General features: G+C 44.7%; 1 protein-coding gene across 3 annotated transcripts; it reads right to left on the reverse strand.

The window, feature by feature from the left end:
• Window positions 1-17: 17 nt before the first annotated feature.
• On the reverse strand, window positions 18-18,409 carry CGREF1 (cell growth regulator with EF-hand domain 1). 3 transcript variants are annotated; one of them, XM_055399749.2, is made up of 7 exons: window positions 18,273-18,336; window positions 14,792-14,900; window positions 3,868-4,079; window positions 2,751-2,816; window positions 2,603-2,673; window positions 2,333-2,457; window positions 18-1,847 (listed from the first exon to the last, which is right to left on the reverse strand). In XM_055399749.2, exons 3-7 carry the CDS (start codon window positions 3,945-3,947, stop codon window positions 1,401-1,403), a joined length of 789 nt encoding a protein of 262 aa, XP_055255724.1. In that variant the 5' UTR covers window positions 3,948-4,079; window positions 14,792-14,900; window positions 18,273-18,336; the 3' UTR covers window positions 18-1,400. The 3 variants fall into 3 exon arrangements, with proteins under 3 accessions (XP_055255724.1, XP_055255723.1, XP_055255721.1); XM_055399748.2 differs by lacking the exon at window positions 14,792-14,900 and having other exon boundaries at window positions 18,273-18,409; XM_055399746.2 differs by lacking the exon at window positions 14,792-14,900 and having other exon boundaries at window positions 19-1,847; window positions 3,868-3,958; window positions 18,273-18,405.
• Between the last annotated feature and the right edge of the window lie 549 nt (window positions 18,410-18,958).

The raw sequence follows: 18,958 nt of genomic DNA on the forward strand, positions 1-18,958 counted from the left end.
GAGCCTTCCCAATAACCACAAGCCACGGGACAAGTCCTCTGGGAGCTGGCGCTGTCACAAGACTCCAGTGACCACAAGCATGTCCACGTGGCTGAGCCAGCCTGACAGGCCAGCAGGCAGGGAGCCTACTCTGTGATGTGGTGGAGCCTCTGCAATCCAAAAATATCTCCCCAGTAACTGCCCCCAAGCCCCACCCTGGAAGTTGCCTTGGAGTCAAGACGGTGCCTCGGCCACAGACGTGACCCAGGATACAGTGGTGCCTTCCCTGGGAGAGAGACCCAGACTGAAGGCATGTGGGAATCAGCAGATGTCCATATGGGAGTTGGGGCAGCAGGGTGAGGCCATAGGATGTGATCAAAGGTATGGGTTTTAGGGTCAGACAGACCTGAATTCAAATCGGCCACTAATTAGCTACGTCACCTTAGGTACGGGTTTCCCTGATAGCTCAGTTGGTAAAGAATCTGCCTGCAATGCAGGAGACCCCAGTTCGATTCCTGGGTTGGGAAGATCCACTGGAAAAGGGATAGGCTACCCACTCCAGTATTCTTGGTCTTACCTTGTGGCTCAGCTGGTAAAGAATCCACCTGCAATGCAGGAGACCTGGGTTCAATCCCTGGGATGGGAAGATCCCCTGGAGAAGGGAAAGGCTACCTACTCCAGTATTCTGGCCTGGAGAATTCCATGAACTGTATGGGGTCCTAAAGAATAGGACACGACTGAGTGACTTTCACTTTCACCTTGGGTATGTTACTGAATTCCATCTTCCCCAGTTTCCTTATCTGTCAAATAGAGATCATTCCGCCTGGTCATACAATTATGGTGAGGATGAAATCACAATCTATAAAACGCCCAGCATGATGCCCGCTGTGCACTAGGCATTCTGTAGATGGCAGTTATTATTAATATTTTCAGGGATGGGGAGCAGATACAGGGTGATGGAGCAGGCCTGCCCTGAATACAGGAGGGTACATTAGAGGTTGGGCCCTGGGGAGAGGATGAGCTCCCTTCCCCGGTTGTCTGCAGCTGGCTGTGGCCTAGTGCTGAACTCTTCTGTGTCTCGTCGGAACACTGGGTAAACTGAATTCCTGCCCTCCCAAGAAGCCTGTCTGGTCCCTGACCCCTGCAGTCTGAGGCCAGGGCACGCTGGGCCAGAGGATCGATGGCCCAGGGGAATGGGTTCATTCAGTTCTTTATTGGTCATCTGGGCCCTAAAGCTGCCCTTCTACTTAGGGTCTCCCTGAACTGCATAGACTGAACTGAACTGCACAGAAACATCTACCACATACTGGGGCCAAGGAGAGGGCACAGAGGTGGTCATCATCCTAATATACACACCCTACCCTTAGAGCTTATGTTCCAACACTGAGACTTCTAGAGGTGCAAACCTGTACCCTCAAGGTTTACATCTCACTATTCTCCAGCTGAATAGCATGAACCTCAAGCTCATTTGGGGTGTTCCTAGACCCCAGTGTTTCTCCTAGAAGTTCTTCTGCTCTCCCTCCAGTGTCCCCAGTCTCTACCTGTCCCCCAACCTCCCCTCCAGGGCCTGGGGCTTCTTTTAAAGCATCAGCCTGTCCCCCAACCTCCTGTACAGGCTCCAAGAACTCCTTTCTGGCCTCTGCCTGTCCTCCAGCTGCTTCTTCAGGACTCAAGGCTTCATGTGCTTCTTGTCTCGATGGGCTTTTAGCCAACAGAGGCTGCATCCCAACATCTTGTGGCTCCAAAGGCTCTCTGGGCTCTGTGTGCCTCGGAGCCTCTCCAGGGAAGTTGACAAGCTCTGCAGGGGTCATAAGCCCATCCCCATTCAGGTCCTGAGTCTCCAGCACCTTGTCCACTACCAGGATCACCTGTGGAAGAGTCTGTAGTGACTGGAGATGCTTCCAGGAACCCTGACCCTCCCCACACACCCTATATCCTTGCCATGCAGGCTCTGAGCCCTCCTTTTACAGGAGATTCACTAAAAAAAGTCATGATGAGAAAAACAAAAGCAGACTTCCCTGGTGGCTCAGTGGTTAAGAATCCCCCTGCCAATGAAGGGGACATTGGTTCAAGCCCTGGTTCAGGAAGATTCCACATGCTTGGGGGTAACTAAGCCCACACACCACAACTACTGAAGCCTGTGCACCCTAGGCAGTGCTCTGCGACAAGAGAAGCCACTGCAATGAGAAACCCAAGGACCACAACTGGAGAGTAGCCCCTACTCGCCACAACTAGAGAAAGCTCACCTGCAGAAATGAAGACCCAGTGAAGCCAAAAATAAATAAATTAAAACAAAAAACCCCCAAAGCCCCAAGGAGCTGGGTCTTCTTCATGGAGAAGAAGAAGGGCTTACCGGGTTGGTGGTGGGAGAGTCAGAAGCTCCAGGGGCCAGAGCGGCTGTCAACATGGACAGAAGCTCCAGGCCATCCAACTGTCCACTCTGGTCATAGTCGTGGAGAGCAAAGAGGTAGAGGAGAACTAAGGAAGAGAAGCTGGATCAGAAGAGGCATCAGGGGACAGCTGGATCAGGCAGGAGTCACGGGATGGCCCGACATCAGTCCCAGCCCTGGTTGCCCTGAGCCTCCTCCTCCTGTCCACTGGCCGCATCAGCCCAGCCCCTTACCCTGCTCCCGGCTCATGTGCTCTGGCTCCTCTTCCATCCTCTCTAGTCCTTTTAGGTAGCTCTGTAGAAGTCTGGCAAAAAAGTGGAAAATCAGCCCACTAGACGCTGGTCTGCAGCCCCAGGCCTGGCCTCACCCCAGCCTACTCACCGAAGTTGCTCCTGGCCTGGCTCAAAAGGGTTGGGCAGAGGCAGATGCTGTGCTTCAGGGTCCAACCTGGAGAGGGAGGGAAGGAATGGCCTTGCAAAGAGCCTCCCTGAGGGCCCAGCCTCATAGCCTTGTACTCCCAAGCTCCTGATAGAGATCACCTCCCAGGCCCAAAAGGACCTGCTTCTCCTGGTCCCCAAAAGCTTTGTGGGGAGCCTCAGGAGAATGACCTTACTCCCCAGATTCTGCCTTTGCAGATTCCTAGCTTAGATGTTAAGTGAAAATCCCAATAAAATATCTGGTTAGGTGGTGGCTGGAGGAGGCCACATCCAGTAGACACAAGGTGGAGCCCCAGGAAACCAGCCCAGTGGGCGGCAGGACGACGTGGATTGTGGCAACTCTTTTCCTGTGATGTTGGTTGCTAAGGGACAGATCTCTAGCTGAGCCCGGTGGTACTGCCCAGTTTTATATAGACCCAATGTGCTCCATAACACAAAATGGACTCTTTTTACCCCCCACATTGAGGCACAGATGTTGGGTTTTGGAGTTTCAACCTGCTAAAGTCTTTTTATAATGCTCAAGATTTTCTCTTAGTTCTGGACAGGGATCCCTGTTTGCCCAAGTCATTCCAGACGTGCGATGTCAGAGAACTGTCAGGAGCTGTTACAGCAACTTTTGTCACTGCTGCCAGTTCTCGCTGCTGCTGCTCCTGTATCCATCCCCTGACTGCAGCCCGCATACCCCCTGCATAGTATTAATACATAAAACCTCGAAGAAGATACTCGAATAAAACAGAAATAATGTGCTAAGGATCTCTATTTCTTTGGAGCTTCCACTGTAAGAAGCTCCTTATAAGAGGACTGCAGCCCCTTCCCAAGCGCACAACCTCACACCTCATTGGAAACAAGCTCCCAGTTCGAAGTGAATCCAGAAAACAGGTGTCGATGCCCACTTTGCAGAGGACACTCCGACAAGCACAAGGCAGTGGTTGAGGTGGTGGGGATGACACAGAAGTCAAGGAGCATATGCCCACACTCCCAGCTCCCAGAGGGGCCCACACCACACCCTCTGAGACTCCCTGTGCTCCCAGCCCATGGCCCTGCCCTCTGAACGCCATTACCTCATGGTGCCATCCTTGGGAGCGGCCCGACTCAGGGGCAGGAGCAGCAGCAGTAACGTTCTCATCATCACAGGTAACATCCTTCCTGTAACTGGAAGTAGGAACGGCAGTAGGGAAGCAGAGGGAAGGGGTGTGCCACAGAGCGGGGATCGATGGATTAGACAGCAACACCTCGTTCTCTGCCTCTACCTGCCATCCAAGGGACAGGACTCCTGCACAGGGAGGAGCCACACAAGACATCAGCAATCCCCAGTAAATCTTATTTCAGATCCAGCACGTAAAGGGCATACTGCAGACCTGTGTTGGGAGAAGCCGAGCTGCAGACAGGAGTCTCTCCCTGCACTCTACTCCTGTTGCCCTGCCAGCTCCCCAGAGACGTGTGTGCCCAAGTCACTCCAGACATGTGATGTCAGAGAGCTGTCAGGAGCTGTTACAGCAACTTTTGTCACAGCTATCAGCCCTCACTGCCACTCCTATAATCATCCCCCACCCCAGCCCGCATACCCCTGCAGAGTATTAATGCACAAAACCTTGAGGAAGATACCCAAATAAAACAAACAATATGCTAATGATCTCTATTTCACAGGTAACATTCCCTGGTGGCAGGGGATGTGCTCAGAGAAGTGCAGTTTATGGATGTCTGATTTAGTTCAGTCCAATTATTTTACAGGTGGAAACTAGTTCAGAGAGGTTAAGAAAAAGGCTGAACTAGACATGCCAAGAGTGGGACTTCCCTGGTGGTCCCGTGGCTAAGACTCTACGCTCCCAATGCAGGGGCCTGGGTTCAATCCCTGATGGGGAACTAGATCCCATCAAGCCACAACTAAGAGTTTGCATCCTGAAACTAAAAGATCCTACATGCTGCAATGAAGACCTGGTATAGCCAATTAAATAAATAACTATTTTTTTTTAAAAGAAATGCAGAGAGTCACAAAAAGCCTTAAATTGGGAGGGAAACAAATTGTTGGTTTGCATTTATTAAAATCTCACTGAAGAACAAATCAAAAGAAACTCAGTGTCTTTGAAATAGGTCAACGCTCAGGTAGGGCTTGAAAACACAACAAATCAGGGTCCCAAGAACTGCTATTTACTAAATGCAGTTGGGGAAACCAGACCTCAGTAGAAAGGAAAAAAAAACCAAAAATGTTCTTTTAGGCCTACATTGTGTAGGTCCATTGGCAGCACAATCAATTGATTAAATAAAAATGGTCAAATAAGGGATCAACCAAAGCACAAAGCAAGAAGCTTTCTCATTAGTCCCAGGATCGTGTGCATATTATGTGAGTTTCTGTGGAAGCAGAAGCCCTCCAGAGCTGAGCCTGAAACCTCAAACTCATCTCTAGGAAGACATATCAACAGGTCCCTGATGGTCTGCATCAGACAATTAGGAACCCTCTGAAATAGTGCCCTATACTCTGGCTGGCATTGAATTTTCCTGGAGAAAGAAGCATAGCTTTCAGCAGATTCTCAAGGAGTTCCATGACCCTGACAAGGTTCAGAACCACTGCAAAGGAAGATATCATCTTCCTAAGAGATCTTCCTAGAGCTGGTGAGCATCTGGCCAACAGGTAGATGCTTGTGTAGCTATTACACAAATAGAGCTGTCTTGAGCATGGAAGACCACAAGTAGGTGAAGCTACTGAGAATCACAGAAACTGTCCCCATTTTTCTATGCATAAGTTGGCCCCAAAAGGTACAGTAAGTCTACATGGTTTGTTGGTGTGGCCAAGTAGATGCACAGCTGCCTTAAGGCTGTTCATGGGGACTTCCCTGGTGATCCAGTAAAGAATCCATCTTCCAATGCAGAGGACATGGTTTTAATCCCTGGTCTAGGAACTAAGACCCCACATGCTGCGGGGCAACTAAGCTCACATGCCTCAACTACTGAGACCAAGCACAACAGAAGTTCCTTCGTGCTGCAGCCAAGACCCAATGTAACCAAAAATAAGTAAATATATAGATTTTTTAAAAAATAAGAATGTTCATGAACTTTGGCTGGCAACGTAGATCCTTGGGCTTTAGTTGTAGCCAGGAGAGAAGATAGGTCTTGGACCCATCCAAGGGAGACAGAACTGAGCTCTCTATACTGCTCGGGGACCTTTAGAGGTCCTGCCACAGGGAACACACCTCAATGAAAGGACGGACTAGAAAAATATCCAGGCTTTCATGTCTGGGAGTAGGAGAATAAATGTTCCAATGAAAGTAACCACAAAGCTAGATAAAAATAGAAAGTATATTTTTAAATGCATTTAGTTGTCAAGAAAGTAAGAAATACCCAGAGTATAAAGGCACAGTGGAAACAGTAATCCCTGGGGGAAAACTGTGCTTGAAGTCAACTTTTGCCTAGGGTATCTGCCAAACCAAGCCAACTGAACTTGAATTATCAGCTGAATGCTTCATGTAATAGCAAAAACCAGAGATAAAGAATGCTTGGGCCCATTCAATGTGAAGAGACTAATAGGAGATTCCTTACATATAATTGGGATTCAAATAGTTATCCTCTCAAAACGTAAATTATACAAAGAAAAGATTGATTCTTTTTAAATGCAATGAGTGAGTTAAATAAATTAGACACAGACGATGTAAGAATTAGTGAACTGGAGAATAGATCTAAATAAATGGTCCAGAGTACAGTTAATTGAGTCAAAGACATATAAAATATAAAACCAAGCAGCATGGAGGAGATAATAGAGAAAATTGGATTAAAAACAGAATTTGAAGAAATAGTAGCTGAGATTATTCTACTATGTTGCAAAACACTAACACTCCCATCCAGTAAACCCAACAATCCCAGGCAGATTAAATGAACAAAAATACACATCTAGAGTTGCTGTTCTGAAAAAACAGAAAACCAAGAAAAAGAGATCTCAAAAGTACTCAAAGAGAAAAGACAAATCACCTAAAAGGAAGAATAATTAGACTGACAGTTGATTTCACAACAGCAACAGTGATGCCAGAACACAGTAATATAATATTTCAATATGTCAAAAAAGGGGGTGGGGGAAATTGCCATTCTAGATTTTTATTCTCAGCAAAATTATCTTTTAAGAATGAGATTAAACAAAAAATGTTTGATAAATTTTAGATAACAAATTAGAGAATTTACCATCAACAGTTCTCTGTTACAGGAAATTTTAAGAGATATAACTCAGGAAGAAGGAAAATGATCCCAGAAGGAACATTTGGAAAGGAAGGAAAAAGGGTGAACAAAGAAATCAGAATGGGACTTCCCTGGTGGTACAGTGGATAGGAATTCGACTGCCAATGCAGGGGACACGGGTTCAATCCCTGGCCTGGGAAGATTCCACATGGAGCAGAGCAACTAAGCCTGTGAACCATAACTATTGAGCCAGCGTGCAGCAACTGCTGAAGCTCATGCACCTAGAGCCTGTGTTCCACAAGAGGAGCCATCACAAGAGGAAGCCAGTGCACTACAATGAAGAGTAGCCCTAGCTCACACAACTAGGGAAAGCCCACTCACAAAAACAGACCAAGTGCAACCACACACACACAATCAGAACGTGGGGAAATCTAGCAAAGATTGTTAAACAGTGATAATTATATTACTCTATGGAGCAGAAAAAGATGGTGTGAGCTACATTATGGACAACACTAAGATGTAAGGTGAGGACAGTTGTTTGGGAAGAGAGTGGACATAATGATCAACTGTTAACTATGCATGTAAAAATTTTCTAATAACCACTAAAAGAGAGAAATGAAATGTTTGACCTCAAACCAGCAGGAAAAAAAATGAATGGAATTTTTAAAAAATCAAAGGAAGGCAGGAAAAGAGAAAAAAGAGAAGCTAAAAATTAATTAAATGATTAAAAAGGAAGACAAAGAGAAAGCATAAAATAAGATAGTAAAATAGACCCAAGTATATCAGTAATCATAATAAACACAAATTGTATAAACTCATCAGTTAAGAAATAGAGATTATCAAAGTTACATAAAACAACATACAAATCACATGCAATTTTCAAGAGATTAAGAGATTAACAGAAAAGTTGAAAGCAAAATGTGGGAAAAGAATACATAAAGCAATACTAGAGGAAAGAAAACCAACATAACTTTATCAACATTAGAATAAATGGACCTTAAGGTGAAAAGCATTATTATAGATAAAAGCATGTCATTATAAAATGCATGAAAATTTAATCCCCTAGGAAGGTATAATAATTCTGAACCTGTAGGTACCTAATAACATAGCCTAAAAAAATCTAAAATGATAAATGGCATAACACTACACACCTATTGCTATTTAGTTGCTAAATCATGCCCAAATCTTTGTGACCCCATGGACTGTAGCCTGCCAGGCTCCTCTGTCCATGGGATTTCCCAAGCAAGTATACTGGAATGGGTTGCCATTTCCTTCTCCAGGGAATTTGTTCAAACCCATAGAATGTACAACACCAAGAATGAACCCTATGGTTGACTGTGGACTTTGGCTGATTATGCTGTGTCAGTCTAGGTTCTCAATTCATTGTGTACCATTCTGGTGGGGCGTAGTGATAATGAACACAGCTGTGCATGTATAGGGAGTTATATGGGAAACTTCTCAGTTTTTCTGCGAACCTAGAACAGATCAAAACAAAGTCTTTAGAAAAAAACTGGCATAAATTCAATCAGAAAAATCTAATCTGCTATTATGGGGGAGAATTGAACATATATCAAACAGTATCTGAAAGATTAAATAGACTAAAAATTAGTAAAATGTAGACAGACAATTGGATGAAACATTTACTAAACTTGAGCTAATGGACAAATAGAGAACCCAACTCCAGTCACTTAGCAAATGCATATTCTTCTCAACACACATGGATTATTTATAAAAACTGAAAAGCAGAAGGCCAAAGAATATGACTCAACGAGTATTAAAGAATCAGTCTCATACTGTTATGAGATTAAAAGCAATTACATTAGGAATCAGTAACAAAAATGATGTAAAAAATCTCATTTAGGGAATTCTCTGGCAGTCCAGTGGTTAGAACTTTGGACTTTCACTGCTGAGGGTCTGGGTTCAATCTCATAAGATTCCGCAAGCTGCATAGTACAGCCAAAACAAAAAAAAAATTCTTACTTATATAAAAACTGTAAAAGGCACACTTAAATATACATCAAGAGAAAAAATATCATAACGGATATTTTTCAGTACTTAAAATTGAATAATATTGGAAACATTTACATCAAAGCAAGATACATAGCTAAAACAGTATTAGAGGGAAAATGAATTGACTTAAAAACTTATATTAGAAGAAAGGCTAAAAGCTAATGAGTTAAGCTTCCAACTCGGAAAGCTAGTAAAAGAGAATAAACCCAAAGAAATTAAAAGAAATGAAATAACAAAAGATAGCAGAAATTTAAAATATAATAGAAAGGGGTGTGCGTCTGTGTGTGCTAAGTCACTCCAGTCATGTCTGACTTTGCGACTCCATGGACTGGACTATATGTAGCCCGCCAGGCTCTTCTTTTTTTTTTTTTTAATTTTTATTTATTTATTTATTTATTTATTTTTGCATTACAATAGTTTAATATGAACAATCAGAACTAATTAACAGTATAACAATATTTTACAACTGAAATAATTAAAATAAACTATAAAATTACTACATAAAACAGGTCTGATCTAGCTTATTTACTTTCTATAATCTCTTCAGTGCTGCAAGACCATTTATTTCTTTTTTTTTTTTCATGTTTTAATAAACACTTCGTCTTTTTGTATTGCTTTCTTTTTCATCACAATAATAGAAATATAACACCATATATCACTGTAAAACACATTTCCACATAAATGCTGATAAGCACAAAATATTTTTCATCATTTACATTTTAACTGTAATAATATATGGCAGGATTAAAGCTGCATCCATCATGTGTCTAACTAACCTTGCTGTAATGAATTTTTAAATGTAATGGTTTCTGTTGCAAAGTAAAATCGTACATAATGTCTAGTGACACAGTACGCTGGTGGATGGGTGGTTTTGGAAAATGGAAATGCAACTTCATTTTTAATTAGATTTATAAACTTCACCACCTCCACCTCCAGCCAGCTTCCCAACCCTCCCTCCCACCACCATTATTTATTTATTTATTTTTAAATGAGGCTTCTAATTAATGTTTGACAGAGCTGATTCAGGTTGAATAGACTAAATTTCTTTAAACAAACTTACTTATACTTCAGAGTCCTTTAAAAACTTAATAGCATTTATACATTGAAGGTATTTGATTTTCTTGTAACTAGCACTTCAAATGCAACAAGCATTTGAAGCAACAAGCATTTGACCCAACAAGTAAAACTTTCTACAGTTTTTATAAATAAAATAAATAATAAATAAATAAAATAAAATAAATTAAATGTACAGTGAATAAGTTCTCTGAAATATTTCAATATTTCTGCAGGTTTAGTAACATCGTAAAATACATTTCAACTAAAATTCACAAATCTAAAAACCTGTTAGGCATTTTTAGGCGTTTTAAGTTGGAAATGAAGACCAATGTTACATCGTAATATGCCAATTACAAATAGTACTTCAAATAGCAAATACTACAGTTTGTCCCAAACTTTAAAAACTATTCATGAACTCAACACTGAACTATTGATGGCTATGAGAATTGTTTCCTAGCCTTTTTGAAAATTTCAACCCATTTACGTTTAAGGTAATTATTGATAAGTACGATCCCGTAGCCATTTTCTTTATTGCTTTGGGTTCAAGTTTATACACTCTTTCTGTGTTTCCTGTCTATAGAAGATCCTTTAGCATTTGTTGGAGAGCTGGTTTGGTGATGCTGAATTCCCTCAGCTTTTGCTTGTCTGTAAAGCTTTTGATTTCTCCTTCATATTTGAATGAGATCCTTGCTGGGTATAGTAATCTGGGCTGTAGGGTATTTTCTTTCATCACTTTAAGTATGTCTTGCCACTCCCTTCTGGCCTGAAGAGTTTCTGTTGAAAGATCAGCTGTTATCCTTATGGGAATCCCCTTATGTGTTATTTGCTGCTTTTCCCTTGCTGCTTTTAATATTTGTTCTTTGTGTTTGATCTTTGTTAATTTGATTAATATGTGTCTTGGAGTATTTCGCCTTGGGTTTATCCTGTTGGGGAGTCTCTGGGTTTCTTGGACTTGGGTGATTATTTCTTTCTCCATTTTAGGGAAGTTTTCAACTATTATCTCCTCAAGTATTCTCTCATGGTCTTTCTTTTTGTCTTCTTCTTCTGGGACTCCTATGATTCGAATGTTGGAGCGTTTAACATTGTCCCAGAGGTCTCTAATATTGTCCTCATTTCTTTTAATTCGTTTTCCTTTTTTCCTCTCTGTTTCATTTATTTCTATAATTCTATCTTCTAGTTCGCTTATCCTGTCTTCTGCCTCTGTTATTCTATTGTTTGTTCCCTCCAGGGTGTTTCTGATCTCATCTATTGCATTATTCATTGTATATTGACTCTTTTTTATTTCTTCTAAGTCCTTATTAAATCTTTCTTCCATCTTCTCAATCCTTTTCTCCAGGTTATTTATCTGTAACTCCATTTTGCTTTCAAGATTTTGAATCATTTTCACCATCAAAATTTGAAATTCTTTATCAGGTAAATTCCCTATATCTTCTTCTTTTGTTTGTGTTGGTGGGCAATTATCTTGTTCTTTACTTGCTGGGTATTTCTCTGCCTCTTCATCTTGCTTATATTGCTTTGCTTGGGGTGGCCTTTCCCTCTTCTTGCAGTTTGTGGAGTTCTCTTTATTATGAAGTTTCTTCGCTGTGTGTGGGGTTGGACGGGTGACTTGTCCGGGTTCCCTGGTTAGGGAAGCATGTGTCGGTGTTCTGGTGGGTGGAGCTGGATTTCTTCTCTCTCCTTTAGAAGACAATGGGCTACTTTTCTGGGAGCCTGATGTCCTCTGCCAGTATTCAGAAGTTGTTTTGTGGACTTTACTCCGCGTTCAAATGTTCTTTTGATGAATTTGTGGGGGAGAAAGTGGTCTCGCTGTCTTATCCCTCCGCCATCTTGTTCCTTCCTCCCCAGAACAGTGGATTCTTATATTCCACTTGGTCGTGGAGTATCTCTTCCCAGCTGCTCCAACAAGGTGCAGCTGCTGTACCTTACATTGGACGAGGGGTATCTCCTCAAGGCCGCCCGTCCTGCTTTGAATGTGGATCAGCTCCTCTCGGCCCTCCGGTGCCCAAGCAGCCACCGCCTCCTGAACGTGGTACAGCTCCTCTCGGCCACCGCCCTAACCCTGGGCGCGGGGCAGCTCCTCTCAGCCACGATTCTGCACGTGGTCGGTTGCGCCAGAGCCGGGCGTCTCTCGCGTCTGCCCCCAGGCTCTTCTGTTCATGGGATTTTTCAGGCAAGAGTACTGGAGTGGATTGCCATTTCCTTCTATAGAGGATCGTCCAAAGCTAAACAACTGTGTTTCTTCAAAAGGAGTATTAAGTTAGAAAACTTCCAACAATTTTCATTAAGAACAAAGAGAAAAGGCACAAGTAAACAACATTAAGAATTAAAAGGAGACATAACTGTAGAAATTGAAGAAAGTCGTAAACTTAGCAGATATAGCCATTTTCCTAGAAAAACTTAACATCAAAACTGACATCAAAAGAAATAGCAAAATTTTTTTTTTTAATTTGAAAAGTCCTACAACCCTTGAAGAAATTGAATTAGTGAGTATTAACCTATATTGTTTTAGGAGCTATAAACTACAAACTAAATCCATAAACCTGAACTATTTCTAGAGCAACCTGCCAATTAATTGCCATAAAATTCTGATCCAACAGTATCATCCTGAGGATTCCATAAGGAAGAACACAAATAGAAAAGAAATTATAAAGATATTTATAGCTGTGCTATTAATAGTAGTCAAAGAACTGTAAACAACCTGAATGTGTAACATTTAGACAGGCTAAGCAAATCATACAGAGCCATTAAAAATGATAAATATTTCTAATTTGTTTTAAAGGAAAAAAATGGACAGATTTGAGTATATTCAAAGTATGAACTTCTGTATTATGAAAGAGACCATGAATCAAGTTCAGTAGACAAGTGATGAAGGACTGGAGGGAACAGGGTTCAAAGCTATTAGGGTTTTCATGATGGTGCTGTTCACCACCACTCCCAGCAGGGGCTTTGAGACAGAAATCTCCATGGAAACCCCAAGGAGACTGAGTGAAAATCCAAGAACTGCAGCATTATGTGAGGGTGAGGATTAGAGAAAAGGCCCTGCCCACAGGGGGTTTATGGTTAGGAAACAATGGCTTAGCGAGGGCCTAGGTGAGTGGACAGGAGGGCTGCCTCACCCAATTCTTGGTACCCAATGTGCTGCAGGTTTGAAGACAGGAGGCTGAGGGCTCCAGGCTCTAAGGTAGAAATAGGGGCACAAAATGGTTGAAAGGGCCAGCTGGCCAGAAGAGGACAAAAGGAAAATGACAGTAGGCATAGACTCTGGTCTGGATGTGGCAGAGGACGCCATGGGAAGCAGCAGCCCAAGTCAAGACCTTTGGTGACAAGGACCAAGGAGCTGAGCCTTCAGAGGGAAGGCAAGTGTCAATATAAGTTTATAGCTAGTTTTATTCAATTCTTGTCTTTATTGAGCACCTACTATATGGTAGGCACTAACTTGTAAGATGGTAATATTAGGTAAAATTACTCTTGTTTCTCCATAACACTTACATATTTATGTAAATAGGAAAAGATACAAATGTTAAAACGACAATTTAAGAGAAAAACAGAAACACAGAATTGCTAAGGAATAGGGGATGTAGCCCAAAGTTTAACGGTATGGGCCCTAACCTCAGGCTGGCCTAAGTTCAAATGCAGACTCTGCAACTCACCAACTGTGTGACTTCTGCATTTTGGAACCTTGTGTAACATGAGGATGACGAGAGCATTTCTCAGGGTGTGGTGAAGGTTAGATAAGACAAGATGTGTAAAATGCAGCGCCTGGTGATATTATACAATAAGGCAGTTTCCTGCCAGAAGTTTTTCTGGACTGCTCTGCAGGGGCTTCACACATACCTACCATTCTGGTCTCCTCACCTGGATATCTTCAAATTGCTTTCTCCTCCCCATCTGTTTACTGTCAGGACCTGGGCCAACAGGAGGCACAGGAATAATTTAAATCCCCCAGAGCTGCCAAAACCTATTATCCAGGCTTAATGCATTATCATCACTAGGAGTTGCCTTTTAAAAGAGGACATTTGGAAACTACAAAGAATGACTGGTGGGAGCTGTTCAGGCATAAAGGAGAAGCACCCATCAGATCCCCCTAATCCAGTCATTCATTAGGCCAACGGTGCTGGTTTGAAAAATGTGTCTACCCTCAGTGAGGGAAAGGGAGGGTGGGATGAGTTGGAAGAGTAGCATTGGCATATATACACTACCATAGCTTAAATAGATTGCTAGTGGGAAGCTGCTAGATAGCATACGGAGCTCTCAGCTCGATGCTCCGTGATGACCGAGAGAGAGGTGGGATGAGGGGGTAGAAGGGAGGTTCAAGAGGGAGGGGATATATGTATATGTATGGCACTGCGGCAAAGAACCTGCCTGACAATGTAGGGGATGCAGTTTCAATCCCTGGGTCGGGAAGACCCCCCAGAGAAGGAAATGGCAACTCACTTCAGTATTCTTGCCTGGAAAATCCCATGGAGCCTGGCGGGCTATAGACCATGGGGTCGCAAAACTGTCAGTCACAACTTAGCAACTAAACAACAAATAGCTGATTCTCTTCATTGTACAGCCGAAACTAACACAACATTGTAAAGCCATTATACCCCAATAAAAATCAAATAAAACACAGAAAAAAAGGAAAGGGAAAAAAAGGAAAAACAAATCTACCAAGTCTTTCTTGCGAGAAATAGCTGAAGTCAAATCTGCCTTTCCTTGTATATGATCCGGACTTAGGAACTCTCATAATGAATAGTGGAAATGATGCCACGTCACCTCCAAGTCTGCGTCATAAAAGGCAGCAGGGTTCAGGTTCTGGTTCTCTCTCTCTCCCTCTCTTGACATGCAGATACACCCTGAACCACTGTGGAAGAAGTCTGCTGTGCTGAAAAGACCATGTGGAGGAAGCACATAAGGATAGGGATGCTTGAGAGGTCCTGGTTGTGATTCCTGCAGCTCCCAGCTGCCCACTTCCCACCCAAGGGCCAGGCAGGTAAGAGAGCAAAACTGCAGATGATTCCAAGCCCCAGCCTTCCAGCTATCCCAGCCAACACTGCTGGAGCAGAACTGAGCTTGTCTTCACAGTCCTGCCCAGAATGGACACTCACAGGTATAGTCAATGCTATTGTTTCCAGCCACTAAGCTTTGAGGCGATTTGTCAGTTGTCATAATGATAGATTGGCTTCTTGGCAGTCACACAGTGCTCTGTTCTCAGAAGGGCCCTGGAGACTAAGACTCTGCTGCCTCTGTCTTGAACTCCTCAATCTTTTCTTACACTGGGCCTGAAAAGGATGACCTGGTCCTGAACCCCGCCCACATGAATTACTCTTATTCTCCTCCTCTTGGTCCTATGTATTTGTCATATACCAGCAACTGTTCAGCATGTGCAGTGGACAGGGCTACAGAACCAGCCAGACCTAGGTTCAGATCCCAGCTGCACCACAGACTGTCCCCGTGACCTTGGGTAGGTTAATTATCCCTCATTAAACTTATCTGCAGAATGGAGATAATAATAATACTTACTTCACAGAGTTCCAGTGAATACTAAGTGGATAATGAATTACCCCTTGCACAAGGAGTCTCTTATTCTTGTCCCTGTCTCTGATAGCTTCTCGTTTTAAAGAACCCTCCATAGCCACATCAGCTTCCCTGGTGGCTCAGTTAGTAGAGCATCTGCCTGCAGCGCAGGAGACCCGGGTTCCATCCCTGGGTCGGGAAGATCCCCTGGAGAAGGAAATGGCAACCCACTCCAGTATTCTTGCTTGAATATTCCATGGACAAAGAAGCCTGGTGGGCTACAGTCCATGGGGTGGCAAGAGTCAGATTCGAATTAGTAACCAAACCACCACCACACCACACCAGAGTAATCTTTTGCTGGAACTCCACTGCTCCAAGACCTTCAGTGGCTCCCTATTTCTATTATAGCTCAGTCTTCACCTGGACATTCAAGGCCTTCTCTGATCAGACATCGTGTTACCATTTTTAGAATCATCTTCCAATTTTCCATCATCCTAACATTCTGCTTCAAACAGATGGATTCAGGAGTCTGTGGAAATACTTTTCACTTTCACCTTGCAGTTCTTTTGCCCAAGCTGTTTCATCCCTTACCTGAAATATCCTGGGCCTTCCTAACAATCTTAACACTCTGGTTGCAGTCCACTTCAGAAGCAAATAACTGCATGTGGTCTTTCAGTGTCATCTCAGTAATATTCTCCTTAGTCATGCTTCCAAATGTGACATTTTTAGTCCAGATAACTCATCTCTATGATTTAAAGGAAGCCAGACTAAGGCATGCTTCCCTGGTGGCTCAGTCAGTAAAGAATACACTTTTAATGCAGGTAGACCCGGGTTCGATCCCTGTATTGGGAAGATTCCCTGTTGAAGGTATGGCAACCCACTCCAGTATCTTTCCTGGGAAATCTCATGAACAGAAGAGCCTGATGGGCTACAGCCCATGCAGTCGCAAAGAGTCAGACAGGACTGAGTGACCTAACCACCAGCACCACCAGGCTAAGGCATCTCAAGTAACATTTAATGAGGTTGGTGTCATGTGATTTCTTCACCCTTTCACATTTCTAACTATTTATTGAAGAGTTGTTTGCCATGTCCTTCTCCAGGGGATCTTCCCGACTCTGGGATCAAACCTGGGTCTCCTGCACTGTGGGCAGATTCTTTACCGTTTGAGCTACCTGGGAAGCCCATGTAAACAACAGAAATAAAGCAGTTATTGAAAGCTGCCTGTCAGATAAATATGTTCCTAATCATTTTCTATAACTACAATGTGCTTAAACACAATTTACCCTAATGACCACAGAAAAGCCACCACAATTATTAGAGTTGTTATATAATCCAATAAAGTTTTTACATCACACACACCACACACACACTCACAATGACCCTCCAGTATTTGATTTCTTCAAGCCTTTGCATCAGTGCATGGGAGGAGAGCCTGTCCTTGGAGTTGGAACTCTGATCAAATCCAGTCTGTCATAGTACTAACAGTGTGATCTCGGCAGGTGTTGTGGGGCCTTCACTTTAAAAAATGAGGATAGGGACTTCTCCTGCAGTCCAGTGGTTAAGACCTTGTGCTCCCAGTGCAGGGGGCTTGGTTTCTGGGGACTCAGATTTGATCCCTCATTGGGAAACTAATATCCCTCATGCCCCACGTGTGCACTAAGTCGCTTCAGTCGTGTCTGACTCTGCCTGACTTTATGGGCTGTAGCCGCCAGGCTCCTCTGTCCATGGGATTTCCCAGGCAAGAATACTGAAGTGGGTTGCTATGCCCTCCTCCAGGGGATCTTCCCCACCCAGGGATGGAACTGGTGTCTCTTACATCTCCTGTATTGGCAGGCAGGTTCACCACCTGGGAAACCCCTCATGCCCCATAGTGGAGCCTAAAAAATACAAACTAAAAAAAAAAAAAGAGGATAATGGTATCTATCTGGAAGGGGCTCGGGGAGGATGCATTGGAAAATGTAGGTAGAGTGATTGGCAGTGAGTATTGCTCCCTGAGTATTTCAGAGACTCTAGGACGTGGGAGAGCCTTTTTATTGCTTGACTTTCCATCTAGCGCAAAACTACTTGCACAGCACCCCTGTCAATGGCCATCAGCCTCCACTGGACTTCCCAGGACGGGAGTCTGGCACCTCACAGGGCATCCATTCCATTTCCAGCTAATACTGTCGGAAGTTATTTGGAACTCAATCTTCTCCCTTAACTCCTCCCTCCAGAGCCGCCTGTGACTCTAGCACAACCCCACTCCCTCGCAAGAGAAGAGGCAATGGCTATACAGACCAAGAAGTCCCACACCTGAGAGCCGGGCTCCCCTGCCATTTCCATCAGGGTGATAACCCTCGGCTCCTCCTTCTCCTCCTCTGTCAAATGAGGATGAAACTCTTGCCAGCCTCCCTCCCCCCCGCCCCGGGATTGTCAGAGCAACGAATAAGACCAGAAGGGAAAAGCCCTTGGGGGGGATGATGAACTTCACCCTCCCCACCCCCTACCCCGCCCCGTCACCGCGAAGGAGCTCAGGTCTCAGGCCTCCCTTTCCAGGTCCTCCCTCTACCTGCTCTCAGGGATAACCTCGGAGAGGCGCCCAGAGGCGGGAGCCGGCGCTCCTGCTGCGTCCGAGCCGCAAGGGATCCGACCCGGAGCCAGGAGGCCGCCGCCGCCCGCGGTCCAGCCCCGCGGCGCGCAGCATTGCCCCGCTGCCCGCGGCGGGGTCCCAGGCCCCGCACCGGGCGGGGCTCGCACCCACCTGCGGCGGCGCCGGTCCGTCTGGGTCGTCGCTGGAGGCTGCGCGCCGCCGCCGCGCCTCGGCTCCCGCCGCCCGGCCCTCCCCCGGACCGCTCCACGTGGCCGCTCCACGTTGCCCTCCGGGCTGCGGCCGCCGCCCTGGCCCGGGCAGAGTCCCGAGCGCCGGCGCCGCGGGCGGGATCCCCGCCCCGCCCCGCAGAGCCTGGCCCACACCCGGCGAGAGTGTGTGGTGTGTGTCTGTGTATGTGGGTGTGCGCGCGTGACAGATGCAGAGAGAGGCAGAGACATGATGAAGCTGATGTATCTAAGAAGCACATTTCACTGGGGGCCCACTCCCTGCTGGGACCCAGATGTGTGTGACAAGACAGACGGTAACTGTTAGCCTGTGGGATTGTGGCTGTGTATGTAGCTGTGTGGATGAGGGGCTGGTGACGCCGTAGGGAGGGGGTGCTGTGTGTGGCCGTGGATCCAGTATGACAGTACTTGAGAGAGTTTGGCCAGTGCCTGACTGGCTGACTGGTTGTGTGACAGTACAGGATGTTAGTGGTGTGTCTGTTAGGGTACCTTGTTTGTGATGCTGAAGTGACACTTGCAACTGTCGGCTTCCAGTGAAGGTATCATTGTGTGACTGTGACTGCACATCCCTGAGAGGTCGCTCCATCTCGGGCATGGTGGGGGGAGGGGACC

Source organism: Moschus berezovskii, chromosome 11 (assembly GCF_049115385.1).
Source record: "Moschus berezovskii isolate FMDL1 chromosome 11, NW_MosBer_1.0, whole genome shotgun sequence".
Taxonomy (NCBI): domain Eukaryota; kingdom Metazoa; phylum Chordata; class Mammalia; order Artiodactyla; family Moschidae; genus Moschus; species Moschus berezovskii.

Bases quoted from the DNA above. Each gene is read 5' to 3' on its own strand.
- CGREF1 (XM_055399748.2), bottom strand. From the start codon at position 3,947: ATGTTACCTGTGATGATGAGAACGTTACTGCTGCTGCTCCTGCCCCTG. The intron at 2,817-3,867 runs GTAATGGCGTTC...CTCCCTCTCCAG, and splicing joins CCCAAGGATGGCACCATGAG to GTTGGACCCTGAAGCACAGC. The intron at 1,848-2,332 runs GTAAGCCCTTCT...ACTCTTCCACAG, and splicing joins ACTCTCCCACCACCAACCCG to GTGATCCTGGTAGTGGACAA.